At 50.1% G+C, this 21,926-nt stretch overlaps 1 protein-coding gene across 1 annotated transcript in view; it reads left to right on the forward strand.

The window, feature by feature from the left end:
• PTPRN2 (protein tyrosine phosphatase receptor type N2) overlaps nucleotides 1-21,926 on the forward strand; it is a 717,039-nt gene that overhangs the window by 246,222 nt on the left and 448,891 nt on the right. Inside the window, exons 4-6 of the mRNA XM_036863887.1 lie at nucleotides 442-544; nucleotides 8,536-8,695; nucleotides 20,696-21,053. Of these exons, the coding sequence (XP_036719782.1) occupies nucleotides 442-544; nucleotides 8,536-8,695; nucleotides 20,696-21,053 (621 nt within the window). The remainder of the gene's footprint in view (nucleotides 1-441; nucleotides 545-8,535; nucleotides 8,696-20,695; nucleotides 21,054-21,926) is intronic.

A 21,926-nucleotide genomic window follows, 5' to 3' on the forward strand; every position in this document is an offset into this window, starting at 1 on the left:
TGGCTCTTAAGCTGGGCGGGGTTGCGAAGAACGAATCGCCAGGACGTGGAGGCGGCGAGCAGGCAGGGCGGCGCTGAGTGGTGGCCACTAGGCGCGCTTCTGGGTGAGGAATGTCTTTGCCGTGACCGGACCTTTCCAGGTAGAAGAGTTTGCACCTTTGACTTGGAGCCTGTCTTCTAACGGCGGCGCACGCCCCTCTCCCGCAGCAGCCGGCCCCTGCATACAGCAAAGCACCCACCGCATTTCGGGTGGAGGGGCCGCAGAGGGCTGGAATTTCTATAAGGAGGAGATCTTGTAATAAACTGCAGTGAGAGGGGCCTTGGCCGATGGATGACATTGTGGGAGAACACCTGGGACAGCAGCAGTTACTCAGAGACGGAAAACGGGAGCTCTGGCTCGACTTCCGTGTCGTTAACGCAGTTCCCGCAACTCTCCCCGCAGGTCTCACGCGGCAGGATGGCTACACTCAGCACGTGATGGCGCGGGAGCTCGCCGGCCTTCCCCAGGCCTCCCCGCGGCGCCCTGAGGCCTCCCGCCCAGCCAGGTAAAGCGGACTTGGTTTACGGCTCCCCGCTGGCGGCCACGCCAGCATCCACCAGCCCTCTTCCTTGTTTCACGTAGCACAGTACCCTGTCTTTCCGTGTAGACGTTCCAGGAAGTTGGAATGTGTGTAAGGAGCAGGAGGGGTCCTGGCCCCGGGGGAAGGGTGTATGGGAGTGACCCGCCCACAAGGGGCCGTTCTCACCAACAGGCGTGCCCAAAGGTCCTCCCCGCCTTCCCGAGACCCTCGGAAGGTCTGCATCTTCAGAGCCTTGGTTGAAAGCAGAGAAGTCAATAATTCTCACTTCCCAGTAAGAATTTATGTTCACTTTAGTACAAAAAGCAAGTTAAACCATGAAAGGCGTGCCGTTCCCCAAGCACGGCAGCCCGTGTGAGCCGGATTCATTCCATCTCGTCCTCTCTGCACACGTGCGGAGGTGCAGACGCCTTGCCCGCTCGTGCAGGGGGCACACAGACCCCGGCAGGTGAGGACTCCGTCCACAGACAGAGCGCCGGGCGCGGGCCGCCTCGACCCCGAGCCGGCGTTTATACGACAGGGAGACGACCTTCCCCCAAGGCTTCGCTTGGGAGTCCGCTCTTCCCTCGGAGAGTGAGTTGTCTCTGTCCGTAGCCTCAGTGAAAAGAATCTCAGTGACAGAAACATCAGCCGTCTGCCTTCCTGCCCAGGCTGCCAAGCCGAGGAAGCAGCTAAGCCACCAGGTCCTGCAGGGTTAAATGCACCAAACGTGAAAACACGTTCACCGTGGCGGCTCTCTCACTGGCCAGACCGTGAGTCTCCTGAGGGTAGGAGCTGTCCTTTGTCTTTCTTGCTGGTATACTGAGCTTTAACAAGGAGACTGTGCCACTGTAGTCTGCTCTGTAAACACAAGACACAAAAGCCAAAGTCAGGCTATCCTGAATTTCCATTTTCATCTGGGTGAGTTCAGACTCTTCACGCTGGTCTTTCAGTGACATTTGAGCCTTTCAGCACCGGCTGCTGCTCCGTCCCTCCCAGCGAAGATGTACCTGAGTGGGGTGCACTGTCCCAGACAACCTTGAACTCCACTGAGGAGGCCAAAGGGCAGAGGGATAGGGGAATGGGGAAGACCGAGCAGGAACAACTCCGTACGTAGTCTAGACAGTCAGTAAGTATGGTGGAAAGGCCAGCCTGTCGTCAGGGAAAGAGCATTTCCAGAGAGAACAGCCCTGAGAAATCAGATACGGTGCGACCATGGACAAACACCTAGCTCACCACGTTCTTAGCAGCGTTAATATTGTCATTTAAAATAATTGTCCGTTTGTTATGAAAAATGGTAACTTCGCTTTTTTAGATTACAAGTGAGGTTAAAAGTTTTAAAATACACATATGTAGAGACCGGAATTCTCTACATGGATTTCCTATGCACGATCTTTGTTCATATACAAAGTATTTTTTGTATTTTTCTGCTTGGTTTCTTTCTGCATAGTCTTTATATTTAAGGCTAGTAACTCTTCACGTACCATATTTTATAGAAGTAGCTTTCCAGTCTGTTCTGTAGATGGCACGAGGTACAGTTGCCAGCGGAAAGGGAGCTCATAGCCCTCTCGCGATGGGAGTTCTAATTTCTTCCTTGAGGGTGTTAATTCCCTCCCCCCTCACCCGCTCTGCCCCAGAGAGATGGGCTTCCTGGGCGGCACCAGCAGGTCCTTGGCCTTGGGCTGGGTGGGTTTGGCCGTGGTACACCCCTGGCTGGGAGGGCGGGAAGGCATCGCACCCTCGGCTCTGCCAAGGTCATGGCTGCTTGGACCCCCGCTGTGACCCTTTAACGCCTCCCTCCCATAGACCCAGCCCTTCTCCACCGTTAGCCTGTCGGTTCTCTTGGTCCTGCTCTGTCTTTGCAAACAGTTCCTTTGTTAAACTGCCGGACGTCCCGTTTGGAGACGCCGTGTGTCCTATGGGGCCTCTGCCTGGTGGCAGGAATCCTGGTCACCCACCCTCTTTTTCCTCAGCTTTTGTCAAGGTTATAGGGTCGTCATGATACACACGGAATAGTTTTCCTTCCTTTCAAAAACCTTCTCCAAAACTTTCTTTAGTGTTGAAATTGTCTGCTGCCTGGTATATATTTTTAAATGATCTTTCTTTGTAGATAAATCTCATAACACTTTCATTGTCTTCTGAGATTATTGGTGAAATATGCTCACAGGGTTTACATTTTTGCAGGGAACTATTATCCTGTTCATAGGGATTTCCAAATTTGTTAACTTAGTGTGATTCACAGTACTGTATTATAATTTAAAAAATCATTCACCATATGTGTAATTATCACACCTTAGCCATTGATTTTTCTCTTTACCCTTTTAACACAATTTTAAAAAATAATTATCTCTTGGACTTTTCTCTTTCTACCATTCTTAGATTTATTGTTTTTATGAAACTTCTTGAGCTGAAAGTTTTGTTCTTATTTTTATTTATTCATTGTTAAAAAGCAGTGAAATCACTTAAGGCTATGCATTCGCCTGTGAGCGTGGTTTTGGCATCATCCTGTAATGTTGATGGGCTCATTTGCTTTTGTTCTAAATTATCTGTAATTGTAATTTTATATCCTTTGGGAGCAGTAAGTGTAGGCTCTTTCCTTTGTTCATATTTATGTGCTCTTGTTTTTAGTCTTTAAATCAGTGCCTAGTTTTATTGCATTTTAGTTAGAGAATGTGACATGTTCAGTTTTACTTTTTAGAAATTTGGGGTTCTCTTTGTGGCCTAGTTTATATCATACTTTTATTAATTTTCAATGGATACTTCAAAAAACTATTGTATCCACTATTTACAGAGTACAGATTTTTATATATAGTTTATAATCATATATAAAATTTATAATTACATATAAATATAAATTATATTACTCAAAATCAAATATCCTTATTTATATTTTTATTTATTGAAATTTCTCAGACAAAAACTATTTCCATAAATTTTCCTTCCATTTTTAACATATTTTGCTTTACACACTTTGGGTTCTGACATTCAGCCCACACACGCTCACAGCATTTCTTCTTCACTGTGGATCATCACACCTGCTGCCGTTTTTAAATGGAGACTTCATCATCTTTAGTGCTTTTTGTCTTGATCCCACTTTTCTAAAATCGGTATTACCATTCCTGTGTTCTCTCTGTTTTGCTGTCTAATTAATCCTTTAAAATTCTGCCCTTTGGAGTCTCTTATTTTGCATGCAGCATTTATAAACAATATCAGGTGGCATTTTTTACAGCCCCCCTGGCCAGAGACCCCTGATTTCTCTGCTTTCTTTCTTGCCCTCTCTGGCCTGTGACTGGTTTACTTTCATCATCTTTAGTGTTTGTAACTATGTATCTTACTTCAAATTCAGTCCGCGGCCATCACCTTTAGGCTTTCCAGGCAGTTTTTGAAGGGACAGATCTGAGTCACTGTTAATGGAGGAATCCCACCTTCAGACCCCCCACCCCCTTCCCAGCGCATCCCTGGCGCCTGGCACATGCTGTGTACAGGTGGGTGTCCGGCCCAGAGCTGTTGACTAAAGAAGGAAGGAAGGAATGAAGGGTCTTGTGACACTTTTGTTTATTACGTGGGTAACCACACCGACCAAGAATCCTGCCTGACCTACATTCCACAGGGTACTTCCAGAGCTTTCTGTACCCCGTAGATGTGTGAATATCCACAGTCAGCAATCTTGGGACAGGACAGGTGACCTTAAAAGAGATTAAGGAACTGGCCCCAAACCAGTGACCCATTCAGGAGGTAGCAGTGAGCTCCGAGTGTGGTGTCAGGACGCCCGGCCCCAGTCTTGGGGGAAGCAGAGCAAGCCCTGCCTGAGAGCCAGGAAGAGGCAAAGCCGTGTCGTGGACGCTGCGTGAGGGACAGACGCCGGGAGCCTGGGGACACCCTCTGCTGAGGCCCCTGATGGCCAGAACAGATGGGGGTGGGGTGGGCAGCAATGTTATGGAGGACTTGACTGAGCCATGAATTCTGTTTATGTGAAAAATAAAATGGCACCGAAATGATCATTAGACAAAGTTGGGATTATGGAGAAAGGAGTGAGAACCAGGTCACTGTGTGCTCTTTGCAAAGATTCTGCTTATAATTCGGATTTTTTTTTTCCTGAGCACATTGGGTGCCAACTGAAAGCATCCCATGTTATTGGCGCCTGAAGGTCAGTGCAAGGAAGTGGGAAAGGGACCAGTGGAGACCGACGTGTAGGGACTACATTCTTAGTCTTTTGAGGTAGAAAATGTACACTTAGAAAGTTTTGACCTACTTCAAGCCGAATGACAGGGCAAAAGTCAATCTGAGAGCTAGCTGCTACAGTGTCGCACACACAGAGAGGGACGCTCTCTTGGCTGCTGTAACGTATTACAGTGTCACAAACAATCCTCCAGCAGCGGACACGCAGGGAAGATGAATAAGACAATTTAAAGACACATTTATGAGGTGGTTCTATCTGCATTGATTAGCAATTAGTGAGAAAAATAGATAAAGTACCAGAAAAGTAAATTGACTTCAGTTAAATTATACACAGAACATGAAATTTCATCCATTAAAAAATGGTCAAGGAAGCTGTAGCCATGATTTGAGATGCAAAGAACCGTGCAGCTCCTGATCATTTATACGCCTATTAAGTCTGAGCCAGTGTAACTTGGAAAGGCGTCAGAAATAAAAACAGGACAGTTGGGGCTTCCCTGGTGGCGCGGTGGTTGAGAATCTGCCTGCCAATGCAGGGGACACGGGTTCGAGCCCTCATCCGGGAAGATCCCACATGCCACGGAGCAACTAGGCCCGTGAGCCACAACTACTGAGCTTGCGCGTCTGGAGCCCGTGCTCCGCAACAAGAGAGGCCGCAATAGTGAGAGGCCCGCGCACCGCGATGAAGAGTGGCCCCCGCGCGCCACAACTAGAGAAAGCCCTCGCACAGAAACGAAGACCCAACACAGCCATAAATAAATAAATAAATTAATTAATTAAAAAAAAACAACAAACAGGACAGTTTTATCAATCGCAATAATTAAACACAAATGTGAAGATTTTCTGTAAGTCCCGGATTTTATGAAATACATACAGATATCAAACCCCTAACATTAGTGATCTGGTCTTGAAAATCAGACTTTCTACGTGGAAACACTAGCCGGGAGCCTGTTCTCCGTTACTCCAAGTGGGAAATCTACAAAGAGGTGCACACCCACCTAAAACCCCAGTACATTCCCTAAATCACAGTAAAGACCCACATATAAGGAACAGATTGTCATGTTTGGATATAAAATACTTAAAACATTGTTTCCTGGTCCCTGAAAGTGGATATGGTTGTTAGCACACAGGCACTTTATTTGTAGTAACACGGCCTCACCCAACATCTGCAAAACACACGGGCACACACAGATACACACGGACACACACACACATCGACACACACACAGATAAATACATATACACACCCAGGCACATATAGACATACACACAGACACATGCGCATACATGCAGACATGCACGGACACACACACAGACGCACACAGACATACCCTCAGAGACACGCATGCAGGCACGCACGTGTGGTGACCCCACTCTCGGTCACTGCAGACGCCTCGTTGCCATCAGGATGGAGGTCGCTTCCGTTACAGAGCACCGTTCTCACTGTTGGACTGCGGCAGAGTGCCCGGATCAGCCTGGGAGACAGGACACTCTCCTGGACCTGAAGAGGCCGCGGACGTCCTGTCCCCGTGAGGAGTGAGCGTGGACGGGGCCGCTGACCCTAGATCCCCGACTGGGAAGGAAGCTCGGTTTTATTTGTCTGGTTTCCGGGCGCAACCAGAGCTGGCCTCGCCACGTGACCCAGTGACGCGCCGGGGCTCGGTCCCCTCAGCTGGACGATGGGGCGATGATTCTTCTTCCTCAGGTTGTCGTCTGAGACGACACCAGGCCGGCGGGGCTGCAGACCCAAGGCCATCGGGACCCTGCCCCGGGGCGCCCAGGGAGCTCGTCTCGCTTGGGTCCTGAGCTGCGCGGGACGCGGGCTCCGGTGTGCAGTGGAGTAGAGGCCGGGCACCCGCAGTAACAGAGGTTCCGGAGCCCTGAGCCTCCCGGGCCCGGGGCTGGCGCACATCTTCTGAGGTGACCTGGGCAGGCCAGGTGGCCCCCTCCGGGCACAGGCCGTGGGCTCTCTTCTGGCTGCAGCGAGAGGCAGTGGCCGAACAGGGAGCCAGCCCCGCCGTGCTGGACGCGGCCCTGCTCTCAGCTCCCAGGCTGCGGGTAGCCGGAGGCTGCACGCGTCCTCTGTTCCCCCGCCCGCGCTTACGGCCTTTCCATCCCCACCCAGGCCGGGGAGCCGCAGCACGTCCACCTCTGCGCGTCAGAACACCTCCTTTTCTACAATTATCATGGCTCTTATCACATTCGGTACATTTGTAAATAAAAGTGAAGATCAAAAGCCATGGCTCTCCAAATACAAAATCAGAGAAAGGATGGGAATAAACGAAGAAAACAGCGAATGCGTCCTTGTCCTTCACACGTGCCGAAACCACACATGAACGGCGTGTCAGCTCTGCCTCTTCTGGTGGTCTGGGGTATTCTTGTTCACATCTAGGGCACTTCCGGCAGTTAATAAAAAATAAAACAAACTTAAAACCCCATATTTACTTACATGAAGATCAAATGAGTTTAGTAGGTGAGAAAACCCCACGCACCTTGTATGTAAACGTCAGGGAGCGCTTGTGTGCAGTTACTTATGATTCACAAATCACCGCACGTTTGTTGAGCGCCGGCCCAGAGCACAACTTGAGGTCGTGTGTAGTCCAGCTCTTTCCGCACAGACAGCGTCTGTGGTTGTCAAAGAGTCTGACAGGGACTGCGTACTGTGTTTTATATAATTTAAAAAGTGCATTTTCTTAAAAGAAAAAGAAAACGTTTTTTCCAGGTAAGTCCATAATCTGCATCACTGCCGTTCACCACAAAAATCAGTTTGTTTTCCTAAGTTCACTCCCAGTGATAAACGATTTCAGTCACAGAGACGCTTTTCCTAATGCTGGAAAAGTGCCATCTGCGAGGTCAGCGGTGGGAAAGGCTACAGTTGTAAAGCTGACTCGGTGTCACCCCAGAGCCTACCAGGTGTTTCCAAGCTGGTTCTTTCAGTGGGCGCTGTTTTCAGTGCCGACGCTGACTTAGTCTCCGTGCAGATTCTGGGCAGAGCAATGAACAAGAGAAACCCACAAGAACAAGGTCCCTTCTTCCAAGCAGCCTCTCAGGATCGCTTCCTGCCTTTTGCAGTCCTCGGGCCCCATCCTTCAGAGCTGGAGGTCTTTCTCATGACATCACTCTGACACCAGCCCTCTACCCCCTCTTCCTCTTCTAAGGACCTCGTGGTCACACTGGGGTACCGGGAGGGCCCCCCACCTTAGGGTCAGCTGAGTAGCAAGCTGATGCCACCCGCTCTGCCCCCGCACCGCGCCGTGCCGCGGAACCCCATGCGGTCACAGCTTCTGGGGGTCGGGATGTGCCGTCGTGAGCACGACCCCCTCAGGCAGTGCGTCCCTACCCCATTCCTCTGCACATGGGGGGCGCTGGCTGAGATGGTGGGGTCCCAGAGCAACGGGGTGGTAGGACCAGGGCTCTCCAGTTGCCCCTCCCCACACTGGGGAAAGCTCTCTGCCGCTCAGATTCTTGCTGGACTTGAGTAAGTGCCAGCTGTTTCCCACATTCTAGTTTGTCTCCTGTCCCCGGTGGTCGGGGGCGGTTCTTGAGAACGTACTTTAGTGCTGGCCCTCTTCTCAGGGTCACTCACCAAGTCCGCACCGTGTCCGGCCGCCAGGCTCAGGGGGCGCATGAGAGGTTCCAGCTGCAGTTGGTGAGAGCAGCGGGGGCCGGGCTGTCGCCGCCTGGCCTGACGCCCGGGTCCCCACGTGGTCCCTGCGGCCACCCTCCTTCGCCGTGGCAGCGTCTGGCCGCGGAATCAACGCCACGCCCCGTGGACTGGCTCACGCTTTCCTTTTGCTTTGCAGGAGCTCAAAGCAGAGTGTCCAGGACAAGCGGAGCCTCAGCCTGGAGGGCGACGTGCTGGCCGAGGCCCTTCAGCGCTACCTGCCCTACCTGGAGGCCCTGTCCCAGGCCGCCGGCCCTGACGTGCTCCCCGGGCTGAAGCCGGACAGGCCGCCGGCCCAGGTGACCCTCGGAGCCCCTGTCTGGTCTGGGGTGTGTCTGCCCCTGCTGGGGGCTTCCTCCGGGCACGCACAGGGAACGTTTCCTATGGCTGTGGCATCGCTGGGCTTTTCTCCTGTGTCTCGGGCTAGCCGGTGGCGGGGGGGGGGGGGCTGGGGAGGGACGGGGTGCGTCTCCACCCTTTCGGGAGGCCCTGCGCTTACCGCCTGGACCCGGGACCCGGGCTGCGGGGTCCACCGTGAGGCAGGGCAGCAGGGAGTCGGTGGGCACGGGGTGAGCAGCCACCCTGGTTGCCCGAGGCCGTCCTGGCGTCGGCACTGAGGTCCTGTGTCCCAGGGCGGCTCTCCTTACGCAGCCTGCCCTCGGGGGCGCCCTGTGCGCGCCAGCTGTCAGGTCCTCAGTGCAGGTTCATTCTGTACCAAGGCCAGTCTGCTCTAGAGCCATCCAGGACTCGAAGCCCATTGAAAAGAACAGTTTATAGAAACGCTGAGAAATCTCGTAACTTTCTAGATGGGAAAGTATGCATGATTTTATGACAGCCGGTTAAACCAGAGTTGCCAGCTTTTGACTAGCCTAGAAGAGGCGGGTCTAGCAGCGGTGTCCAGAGCCAGAGGCCCTCATGCATCTCGAGGGTGGACTCTGGGGAAAGCGTGGGCGTCCCGGTGCTCTGGGCACGTTGGGAGTTCGGCAGCCACACTCACGCTTCCTTTCTGCGGAAGGTTAGTTCCGCCAATGGAATTTGACCCATTTTTCTTTCTAACCCTGATGCCGGCTGGAAGACGGAGGAAAGCCCGGACGCTTTGCTCCTCTCACACCCCCCAGATTCATCCCAAGGCGGCGCGGCCCTGGGACACCGGGGGAGCAACTTGGGCCACACCTTCACTCTCGTCACTTCAGCCAGCTCTGGGCTGGATGTTGGGCGGCGCACGTGGTGGCCGTGCGGGGCGGCTGAGCTCGGTTAGCTCCCTGGACCAAGAGAGGCCTGAAATCACCCGGAGGGGCCTGAGCGGCCCCCTGACTCTCCGCCACGCTCGCCTGCTGTCCGCGCCCGCGAGACGCGGGAATTGGGAATAAGCTGCAGCAACTGCAGGGACTTGTTGACGGCGGGGTCTTTGAGCCTCCGGGAGGTGCTGCGGTGACGCGGGCGAGCAGCTGACACGGCTCCGGGGGCAGATGTGCTGGCTTCCAGCTGATCCGGGGACTTAGCGCAGAGCCTTTCCAGCCCTGACTCGTGCACACGGTGGGCCCAGCCCCGGGCGTGTTCTCCAGGCGCCTTCCCCACTGTAGGAGAAGGGTGACTGCTGTCTTTGCCAGGACCGTTCATTCCTCCCGGAGCTGTACCCTCGGGCACTGGGCTGCCTCGGAGAGGAGTGATCACATCCCGACCTGCTCTCCCTTCCAGGAAACAGCGATGGGGAAACAGAATGGCTGTCCCTGCCCTTGTCCAGCGTTCCGTCAGCGACGGCCACCGTCCATCAAGTTTGCCCTCCGTAATCTTTAACACTCCCACCCAGGGGAATGACCACACCTCGTGGTCCTGCTGGACCGTGCCGGTTTGTGCCTGCTGCCCCGTCGTAATTACTAACAAGCCCCTTTTCCCTCTCAGAAATGTCCAGTTTGAATAATGAATTCTGTGGTCATCTCACCACACAGCTGTTTCAGCATGACAGTCACACGGATTATTCGCAAATGAGCACTTGGTGGCATTTTGGCTTAGGCATTTTTATTCTGTGTTAAGATAGATGCTTCTCAATATTTAAAAATGCATGAAAACCTAGAACTCATTATTTTCTCTGTCCAGGGTTTAAATGAGAAAGCACTTCATCATTCCTCTAATAAGCTGAGACAGGATAAGGTACAAGAAGCTCTTCGTGCAGACTTTTGCCAGGGATTTGGGCAGTGTTTTCTGATCCCCTCCGCTCTCGGTTGATCAAGTATTTCAGTTGGAAATGTAAGCTTTCTACACAGATGATCTTTCAAGGTGCAACCAATTTGCAATGAATTATTTTATGAATCATCTTTCTATGTGTGTGTCATCAAAAATCTAGCTGTCATAGACAGAGGAATGCTGCGAACTTACCATCTTTAGAGGCTTAGTACTAATTACTTCCTGACGGAAGCCAGAGGAAGTAAAGTCACACTCCTCGTAGACAGAAGCGCCCAGCCCCAAGCCCTGGCACACACCTGTGCCCGTAGCATCACCACATCAGTGCGGTTACTGCTTCTGCATTGTTAGTGGTGGAAACCAGCTCCCGCTTTTATCAACCACAGCAGGGCTGGTTCATCACAGACAACATTGTAGGTCCCAATTTATTCTATGCTTTGGAGGAGGTTTAAACCGAAATTCATCATTTGGAAGTACCATGAATTAACTGATTTATTTGGAATCCTTGTTTTACGCATTTTTAATGTGCAAGAAACTGTGCTAGGTGCTGGGATTTTACAATCCTGCCCTCTAGGATTTTACAATCTCACTGAATGAGGGAGACACAAAGATACATTTAAAAGCAGAGCAGGTGCTGTAATGGAGGGAAGGCTGAACTTGAACCAGGTGGGAATGTGGGGTCAAGGGCTTCCCAGGGGCTGGGCGTTGGAAGAACAACCAGAAGTCAGCAGTTGAAGATGTTCAGATGAACTCAAAGTGCAGAATGTCAAGAGATCACCCCAATCTGCCCTGACAGCAGGAATAAGCCAAGTGAGCTACTAAACCATAGCCTTAAAAAACAAAAACAAAAACCCGGAAAGCTAGGATACAAAGAAACCTGAATGAACTAAACTCAGGAAGTGATGAGCTCATTCTAGGGGAGAAGAGACCACAGCTGCTTGCCCACGGGCAGGAACCACAGTGGGGAGAGGAAGAAGGCAGCCTAGGTTTTAAGGACTGTTGGCAGAGGAGACTGATGTGAGGGTCGAGTCCGGAGGCAGGTTCCACAGAGCCCTGAGTACTGGAGGTCGGACGCTGGAGGGCGGGAGAAGGGGACAAGGACCGAGAGATGTCCTTCCAAGGAACTCCAGGCCGTTCTGAGCACACCTCAGCCCTCCGAAGGCTTGGAATGAGGCTGCATGGTGGAGAAGGATCTGTGAATAGCGTGCAGAAAGCCAGGAAAAGAAGTCTTCAGCAACTCACAGCGGTACTGGGCTGTGACTCAGAGAGAGCTCCCCTGGTTCAGAAAACCGGCAGCTGTCTGCAAAGCATGAAGCGATCCTCAGAGTTGCCCTGGGGCTTGGAGCTGAGCCCTGCCGAAGAAAAGGCCCCAGTCCTGCCCTCAACATTACTGTAGTCAGTAGTGACCGAATCCGACTGCCTCTGCAACAGAATCCACACCAACTTCACTGACAGACCTCATGGACTCAGCCGCCGCATCAGCAGACTGAGAAAAGAAGGGACACTCCGCTTTCTAGAGTTAAATATCATTTACTTCATTCTCCATTACTCTCTTAAACAAAATTTCCAGTGTACAATAAAAAATTGGGAGATGCATGAAGGAACAAGAAAATGTCACTCTTGGTCAAGAGAGTAAAGAGTCAATAGGAGAAGATCCAGGTATGACTCATTCCTTGGGATTATTGGAAAAGGATATCTTAATAATTAGGATAAATATGTTAAAGGATTGAGTGGGAAAGGTGAAAAAGCATAAACGAACAAGTGGAAAATTGTAGCAGAGAGATGGACACGGTAAAAAAGAACCAAATGGAAATGCTAGAAATTAAAGTAATAAGATCAGAAGTAAAGAATTCATTTGAGGAGCTTAATGATAGACTAGACACAGAAGAGGGAAGAATCAGGGAATTTCAAGTCAGCTCAATAGAAATGATCAACAGTGAAACAAAAAGAACATATTGTAGGGCTTCCCTGGTGGTGCAGTGGTTAAGAATCCGCCTGCCAATGCAGGGGACACGGGTTCGAGCCCTGGTCCGGGAAGATCCCACATGCCATGGAGCAGCTAAGCCCGTGTGCCACAACTACTGAGCCTGCGCTCTAGAGCCCTATGCCACAACTACCAAGCCCACGGGCCACAACTACTGAAACCCACGCACCTAGAGCCCGTGCTCCGCAACAAGAGAAGCCACCGCAATGAGAAGCCTGTGCACTGCAACAAAGAGTAGCCCCCACTCGCCGCAGCTACAGAAAGCCTGCATGCAGCAACGAAGACCCAACGCAGTCAAAAATTAAAAATAAAAATAAATTTATTAAAAAAGAATATATTGTAAAAAAGAGTGCAAAATGGAACAAAACATCCAAGATACATGATACAATTTCAAATAACTCTAACACAAGTATAATTGGAATCCTAGAAGGGAAAGAGAAAGAGAATGAGGCAGAAGAAATATTTAAAGAAATAATGGCTGGGGTTTTTCCAAAATTGACAAAACTTATCAAAACGTAGATCCAAGAAGCTTAGTCAACCTCAAGCAAGATAAATACAAATCTAGGCATATCATAGTCAAATTGGGGGAAAGCCAAAGATAAAGAGGAAATCTTAAAGGTATCCTCAGGGGAAAAAAGACACCTTACATCCATGGGAATGGTTATAAGAATGAAGTCTTCCTCCTCATTAGGAGACCATAAAACAATGGAAGGACATCTTTAAAGTACTGAAAAGGAAAAAAAGACCAAACAAATCCTGTCAATTTAGACTTCTATATTGTTCAAAACTGTAGGTGAAACAGGAAGAATCTGTGTCTGGAAGACTCATACTCCAGAAATGCTAAAAGAAGTTCTTTAGCTTAAAGAAAAATGATATCATATAGAAGCCAATATCTACAAAGGCAATGAAAAGAACCAGAAATGGTAAATTTGCAAGTAAATATAAAAGATACACATAACATATATAAATTTTTGGATAAAAGCTATTGGATATTTAAAGCAAAATAATAAAAATGTATTGTGGGGTTTTTAGCTTACGTGGAAGAAAAATACATGACAACAGGACCACAAAGAGTAGGTAGGAATACTGTAATTACACTGTTGTAACTTTTTGTTGATTTGTGAAGTTCTGTGATATTATCTGAAGGTAGACTGTGATAAATTAGACACATTATAACTTTTACAGCAACCATTTTTAAAAATAGGCAAAAATAGGTATAACTGAAGGTCAATTCAGAGATAAAATGGAATGCTAAAAATGCTTCATTTATCCGTAGGAAGGAAAGAAAGGAGGAAGAGAGGAAGAAAGATCAGATGGGTTGAATATAAAGCAAATATCAAGAAAGTAGAATTAAATCCATCCATATCAATAATTATATTAAATACAAATGGATTAAGCCCTTCAAATAAAAAGCAGAGATGTTCAATCTGAATAAAAATAAAAAACAAGCTTCAACTATATTCTACTAAAGCCAAAGCACGTGAAATAGAAAGACATATATAGGTTGAAAGCAAAAGTATGGAAAATATACACAATGGAATCCCTAAATATACGAAAACTGGTGTGACTATTTTGATATTAATCAAAGTACACTTCAAGACAAATAGTATTATTAGATATAGAGACGTTTTATAATGAGTAAATGGTCAATTCATTAAGATGACATAGAAATCTTTTTATGAACCTAATGTCAGAGGCTCAAATACATAAAGCAAAAATATGAAACTATTAAAGAGAAATGTACAAGTCCACAATCATTTTTAGAGATTTCAACTTTCCTCTCTCGGTAACTGATTATACAAACAGATTAAATATCAGTAAGGATATAGAAGATTTGAACAACACCATCAACCAACTTAACCTAATTGATATTTATAGAATGATACACCTAAAAACTGCTGAATACACATTATTTTCAAGTACACGTAGAGTATTTCCCAAGATGGATCACATGCTGAGCCATAAAGTAAGTCTCAACAAATGTCAAAGGATCAAAATCATACAGAGAAAGATATTAAAAGAAGAGAAAACTACAGATGATTATCTCAGAAATACAGAAACAAAATTTCTAGACAAATCAAATCCAGCAATATAAAAAAATAATAATACATCATGATCAAGGGAGATTTATTCCTGAAATGCACGGTTGGTACATCTGAAAAGTAATCAGTACAACTTACCATATTAACAAGGCAGAGAAAAGCTATATGATAGTCTCAAAACAGAAAGCACTTGACAAAAGCCAACATCCTGATAGAGACCTACAGCTAACACCATACTGAATGAGGAAGGACTGAATGCTTTCTACTTCAGGTCTGGAATTCCACAAGGATGTCTGCTTTTACCTCTTCTGTGCAACATTGCCCTGGAGGGCCTAGCTCGTGCAATAAAGCAAGAAAAAGGAATAAAAGGCATCCAGATTACGTGACCATCTTTGTAGAAAATTTGGTGGAATCTACAAAAAAGCTACTAAGACGAATAAGTGAGTGTGGAAATGCTGTGGAATGCAGAGTAAATATACAAAAATCAATTGTATTTCTATATACCATCAACAATTAGGTATTGGAATTATAAAAATATCATTTGTAATAGCATCAAATATTATGAAACAACTAGACATAATCTAACAAAAATATGTGTAAGGCTTTAAACGTTGAAAATTTTAAAACAATGAGAGTAATTAAAGAAGACCTACATTTGTGGAGACACACACCATGATCATGTGTGAGAAGACTCAGCAGTGCTAAGGTGGCAGTTTCCCCCAAACTCTTCTATAGACGTGACACCTCTGTTTACAGAGGGAAACCGAGGCTGAAAAAGACAGAGTGAAATGTTCACTTTCAGATGCTTAATTGGTGGTAGAGCTGAAATCAGGGCCCTGGAATTCTTGTTCAACTTTTTCATGTTTGTTTTTTAAGCCAAAAAGAAGGTCCCCAAGTTGCCTTCTTGGAACCCAGTTGAGCACAGTTCTGTATTCTCCGTCAGCCAGCCTGCAGAAAATGGGCCTGCTTCTCTGTGGCACTGCCTGAAGCCAGGCCTGGGGCCAGATCCAGCTCTGCTCCCACTCACCAGAGAGCCTGTCTCCTTATCCACAAAATGGGGAGTCTGCAGACACCAAAATGTCATGTCTGTTGAGAGGGTCAAAAAGAAGTAAAAACACATAAAGCCAAAGAACGGCCTGGCACTGGCGGTCAGAACGCACCACCCACGTTGTGGTCTTTACCTGAGGCCCTCCAGGTGGACGTTGCAGGCCTTTGACCTGTAACCCCACGCCTCGTGCTCACCCAGGGCGGACAGAAGAGTGGCCTGCAACTCCGCTTCAGTCCATTCCCTTTGCTCTCTGCCTGCGGGCGTGAGGGTGTGGGGTGCAGCTGCTGCAAAGCACAAAAGGCAAAGCGGGAGGAGCGCACGGTGAAGCAGAGGAGATGCGGCGAGAAGGCAGTGCCGAGGGGAGCCGAGGACCAATGTGTGCTTCCTGTCATCGGCCGTCTCTGTGCACTAGTTCCAAGCTACATAATGGGGCATCATTTGCACATATCCATAACTTAACATCCACGCTTCGTACTGCTGTCAACTTTCTGCAAAATTCACTGATCCTGTGGTCTAGAACTTAGCGCCTCTTCAACCTCAGATTTTGTGGACTCTAGAAACTGGGGACTGATTTTTCTAACTGATAGTTCTGTATCTGAGCAGCAGATAGCGTAGCTGTCGTGGTCAAAGGAAGACCAGCGTGAGGCTCCTCTGAATGCAGAGATGTTTGTGTCCCGGGGACAGTGCTGTCAGTAAGAACGACACCCCCAATCTGCTGCCCCTGAACGTGGGCGGGTAGCTTAGAGCCTGAACGGGACTGAGCACTGACCACCTTCCCACTGTGTGGAGAGAGAGAGACAGGACGGTGTGCCAGAATTACCCTCTACGGCCTGAGCCCAAAACGGCACAGCAGGCTAACCCCAGCTCTCCGTTAATGAGCCGGAGGTGAGGGTTGCCGAGACCCACCCCAGCTCCCCAATCTTGCCGCCTGCAACGGCATCATGGGGCCGTCTCATTAGGAAGCCTGTGGACGGCCCCACGGCTGTGTGCTTTGTCACGCCGGCAGCAAGTGTGTCTTGATCAATGTGCTTGTCACTGCTGCCTTCGGGCTGTGAGACAGACCGGAGGAAATGTTTGTTATGTGGTCAAATGATGGCTCAATTCGGGTTTCCTAATTTGTTCTGGATCCTTGGCACAAGAGAATATTTGATGAGCACGAGTGACCAGTGTATAGACAAAAGTCTCATCCACTCAGTGTTTGCTGGCAAGTGGGACTCTGAGGGCCTGCAGTCTGAACTCATAATTGTGCAGTCTGGGACCGGGCAGGTGTACTTCCATGAGAGGAAGGGGCCCTGCCTTCCGGCTCTAGTACCCAGGCCCTGGCACAGCTGGGAGCAAGGGGAGCCACGCAGGCAGGGGATGTGGTGCAGGTGTGGCTCCAGGAAGCTGCCCTGATTTCCCCAGCTGATTATGATCACTTCCTTCCAAACTCCGCATCACCAGACCTCTTTGATATACTTTCCATTATAGCTACTAATGTCTATGACTTAACTCCCATTTCAGTCTGCAGGCTGTTTGAAGACAGGCCCATGTTTGAGGCATTCTTCCCCCGTAGGATGGAGAATGTGGTCCACAGCTCAGCACACAGCAGCAGTAGTGGTTGTGATGCTTGATGGCAATGGCACTGATGCTGACTACCATTAATCCCGTGCCCTCCGCTGAGCCACGTGCTGAACTAGGCACCTATACGCTCCCTAATACAACTGCTTCAGGAAAAAAAAGGATCCCCACCCCCGCTACCGCCTCAGTTTTGCAGGAGCAAAAGTGGAGCTCAAAGAGGTTAGGAAGTTATGAAGGTTACGCAGAGCTGTGCTGACGGGACTGGGCCAGTCTCCCAACCGAGCCTTCTGTCCGCTTGGTTTACTCAGCAGACCCTTGTGGGATGTGCAGGGAGCGGATCTGCGCCGTCTCGTGTGGAGCACGATGGGCTGAGGAATATCGTCTCAGGGTTCATTCCAGGAAGGTCGGCAGCAGTTCTCAGCTGCTTCACACGCACGACGCAGACCACACCAGCGACACCCAAACTAGATTTGTATGACACACAGTATGAAGGGTTAACCTGCCAGGACTGGCTGTACCACGTGCGGGAAATTGGCCAGTTCTCATGCTTTTCAAAGGTTGCTAATCTCCAGAGTTGGGCAACTGCAGTCGTAACAATTATTCAGCATTATCTTAGGAAATCTGACATCATAGGTTTGTTGAACTGAGGTTTAAAACATCTTCAGAATAGGGGTTTGAAAATGAGTTGCAGAATTTTAGACTCAGAGGGGCAAGTGGAGCAGAGCCCACTTGGATGGCTCTCTCAGGGCTGGTGCTCAGGTCCCCGCCGCTCTAAGGGAGATGCAGGTGTGAGACGGTCAAGTGAGTGACAGCCACTAGCTGTTCGCAGGCTAGCGGTAAGCCACTAGTAAGGAGGAGCTACTAGCGCTTCTGTGCCAGGTGCTACGACCATCATCCCCATTTCACAGGTGACTTAGAGGTTAAATAACTCACCAAGGCAAAGGTCGCTAAGCAGTAGAGGTGAGATCCAAGCCCGGGCGGCCTTGCCCGGAGTCCGGCTCCCTCCACACACTCACTCCGTCCCGATAGGAAGCCTCAAAGAGGAAGCGACCGAGAGGATACCCTCCTCGCTGCTCCCCCCGACCCCAGGTTCTGGGTGACCTGGGCACCCTCACCAGGGGCCGCGGTAAGCTCTCCCACTCTCAGAGGACCTGGGGTCACCTGTGAAAACTGAAGTTTTTTGGTTTTTTTTTTTATTATTACTTTTACAGTCTGCCTACTGAAATATTCTTTTTCCCTCTTCACCTTAATTTGGTTCAGAGCATAAAAGGCCCCACACAGATTGTTTACCCTGGTCCACTGCACGGATCACACTCGGCTCTGATTGTCTGCGCTGCGTGCAGCCTGCTGTGTCCGCCACCCGAGCTCTCCACTCGACTATAATGAAAGGCCCTTTGAGTAGAAGGTGCATTCGCAGCAAAGAGGGTCGGTGCTCGTGGCACCGTAATGAGGCTCTGGGAGGCCGTCCCAGCCCCCAGTGCTGGGGCCCGACCAGGTGTTCAGAGACAGCCTTTCTCCACGGAAGTTCAGGCTGAACTTAAGATTGACACTTACACCCAATTTGTGCAAAACTGCTGGAGGGGCTATTTGTTGTGGAGGCATCCTCTCTCTCTTTCTCTCTCTCTCTCTCTCTCTCATGAATCTTACTTTTTCTCTTCTAAAGGAAAAGCAGTTGATTTCAGCCAGCACTTGAACAAAATTATACATTTGGATGACAACTAAAATCACATCATTTAGAAATAAAAACAATCTTAGAGATAATGGCCAATCTCCTTTGACAGTAGAAAACCGAGTGTCAAGAGGTCAGGTGACTTGCCCAAGCTCATATGTGAGAAAGGAAAGTAGCACGCCTGTCAACCCCAGTTTCCTGCTTCAGGCTTGCTACATGAAAATCTATCCTGCAAGGCTGAACCCAAATATTTTTAAAAGTGGACAGATTTGGGAGTCTGAGCCACTGTCTTAAATTCAGTGATGGCTGCACATCTTAACTAGATCCCCAAGTATATACCCACTGACTAAACACTGATTTGTGCCCCAAGGGAGGTGCATGTAGAAAATATGAACGGGCAAGATTTTAAAAGTTTATGGTCCCTGCACCCAGAGAAAAACCATGAGTAATCTCCAAGTGGGAAATTAATGTTTGTCCATGAGATTCTGATGGTACCATCGTCAGAGGTAGAACACTGAGATTTCTAACGTTTTTACAGCTGTCCCAGACGTGAGGAAACTGGGCCTTGTTTTGTCTAGTGGGCAAAACAAAGTGTGATGAGATGACGTCCGGGGAACGTTTACTAAATGAGTGAGGAGGGAAAGTGGGCGGAGGCTGAGGGAAAGGCCATGGATTCGACATTATCTGTAAAACAAGAGGCCCTGGCAGCTCCACCGGCCAGAATATCGCGGTTAAAAGGATTGGATGGATATAAAAGGGATTTAAGTGATCAGTAAAGACAGGAGCTGGAGTGAAATAAAAACCATCAGACAGAGGAGAGGGTCAGTCGCGGGGGAAGCTGCTCTGTGGAGGTACAGTACGCACCAGTGCAGGCACAGGGGTTGGGTAGACATTCCCCACAGAAGGCATGAGCACGTGAGGAGGGGCTCCGCATCCCTCGCCAGCAGACCCACGGGAGCGCCCTCACCACTGCATGCCTATGTCAGAGGAAGACAGCTATAACGTAAAATAAAAAATAGTAAGTGCAGAAATGGAGCCCTCACACGCTGCTGGCGCGGTGATGGTGGTGCTGCCACACGGGAACACGTTTTGGCGGCTCCTGGACAGTTCATGCAGAGCTGACCACTGCCCAGCACCCCACTCCCAGCCAGGCACGTGCCCAGGAGACATGAAAACATAGGTCCACACAGAGACTTGTACAGGAAGGTTCACAGCAGCGTTATTCACAATGGCCCCAAAATGGAAACAACCCAGATGTTCACCAGCTGAGGAACGAAGAAACCAAAATGTGCTCTGTCCTTAATCAGAATAATTTTCAGTCATCAAAAGGAATCTGGCACCAACACGCTACAACACGGATGCACCTTGGAATAATCATGCTCATCGAAAGAAGCCAGACACAAAGGCCCCATTGTGATTCTGTTTACATGAAGTGTCCAAATTAGGCGAATTCATGGAGAAGGGAGGTAGATGAGCAGTTGCCTGGGGCGGGGGGGAGGAGGAACGGGAATGGGGTGATAAAGTGTTCTGTATCAGGCGATGTTTGCACCGCTCTGTGGATCTACTGAAAACACTGAATGGGGGGAATCTCATGGCATATGAACTGTATTTCGATAAAGCTGTTATGAAAACAACTGTGGGAGGAATGTGCACGCGGCACCCGGCCCATCGGTGAGTTAATCCGTGGCGCCTGTTTGGGGTGCGCGTTCCGGGTGCCTGGTGCTGCTTTAGCACCTGGAGGTCCAGACCCGGTGCCACTTCAGGGCCTGCCCGTCGGTGGGCGCTCACCTGCTGTTTGTCCCCCGGCCCCTGCAGGGTGAGGACCCCCCGGCCGACAGCGCGCTGACCTTCGTGGCCCGGACGTCCGCCCTGACCTACGCCCCCGCGTCCCGGGCCGACTTCCCCGGGGACCGCCCGCTGCGCACGCTCCGCCGGCTCCAGCCCGACGAGCTCAGCCCCAAGGTGGCCGGCGGTGCGGACAGGCAGAGTCTGGTCGCCGCGCTGGGTGCCTTCGCGGCCCGGAAGCCCCCCGCGCCCCCCAGGGACGGCGACCCCGCACCTCGCAACCTCGTGCGCGCGCCCTGGCGAGAGCCCAGGGTCCTTTCGGCACCGGCGGCCCCCCAGAAATGGCTCTCGCCTCCGGACCCCAGGGACGCCCTGGGCACGGACGACGGTAAGTACCCTCCGCGTGCTTCTCGTCGGCTTGTTTCTGCCTCTCGGGCAGCTGCCCAGGCCGGGCCTCCGAGGGTCTCTCCACGCGCACCGGGCTCCCCCGTAGAGGAGAGGGGCCGAGGCGTGGGAGGGGCCGTCCGTGCTGGCCCTGCTCCTGGGTCGCGGGGACTCGGGCGGCCGATGACCGCGGCGGAGGGGCCTTCGGATCTCCTGGGGGAGGCGGCTTCCGCGTTTAGTTCTCGCTGCCCCGACAGTCTCGCTCTTTCATGACTTCATTGATGGAGATGATGAGGGAACACGACTCACAGGCCAAAGGTGGCCCCGCCCAGCGTTTGGCAGATTGAGTATAAAGGACTTACAAGTCCACTGCCCTTTCCTTTTGTCTCCGCCTCCCCACTCCTGCGGTCGGACTCACGCCCAGCTCCTTGGTTCATGGGTGTTTGCTGGTCCCCATGAGACCGGCCGGAAACGAACGCTGCCCCCAGTGCCGTGGGTGTACTTGGGCCTTGAAGTGACCGGCCCTCGAGGCCGCAGCTTCGGCCCTTGATGTGAGTCACCCCTGCTGCGGTCGCCCCACGGGAGGAGGGCTGTTGGCCGGTCCTAGCCTCTGTAAGATGCCCAAGGGCCTCATCTGTTTTCTAACAGCCTTTCCCTAAGACCATAAAATATAAAGTGCGATTTCAATAAAATATGACTTCTCCTTTGAAGATATACAAATAATAACATCAAGCAGGTAACAGATTAAAAAAATACTGAGTGTCCGTTCCCATTAGCGCTCCCTGTCTGTAAGTGCAGGCTTGATCGGGGCTGCTCTGGTGGGGCTCTTCGGGGAACAGCCTCTGAAGATGCTCTCTCCGCTCTCCAGTGACCCTTA

Source organism: Balaenoptera musculus, chromosome 9 (assembly GCF_009873245.2).
Source record: "Balaenoptera musculus isolate JJ_BM4_2016_0621 chromosome 9, mBalMus1.pri.v3, whole genome shotgun sequence".
Taxonomy (NCBI): Eukaryota; Metazoa; Chordata; class Mammalia; order Artiodactyla; family Balaenopteridae; genus Balaenoptera; species Balaenoptera musculus.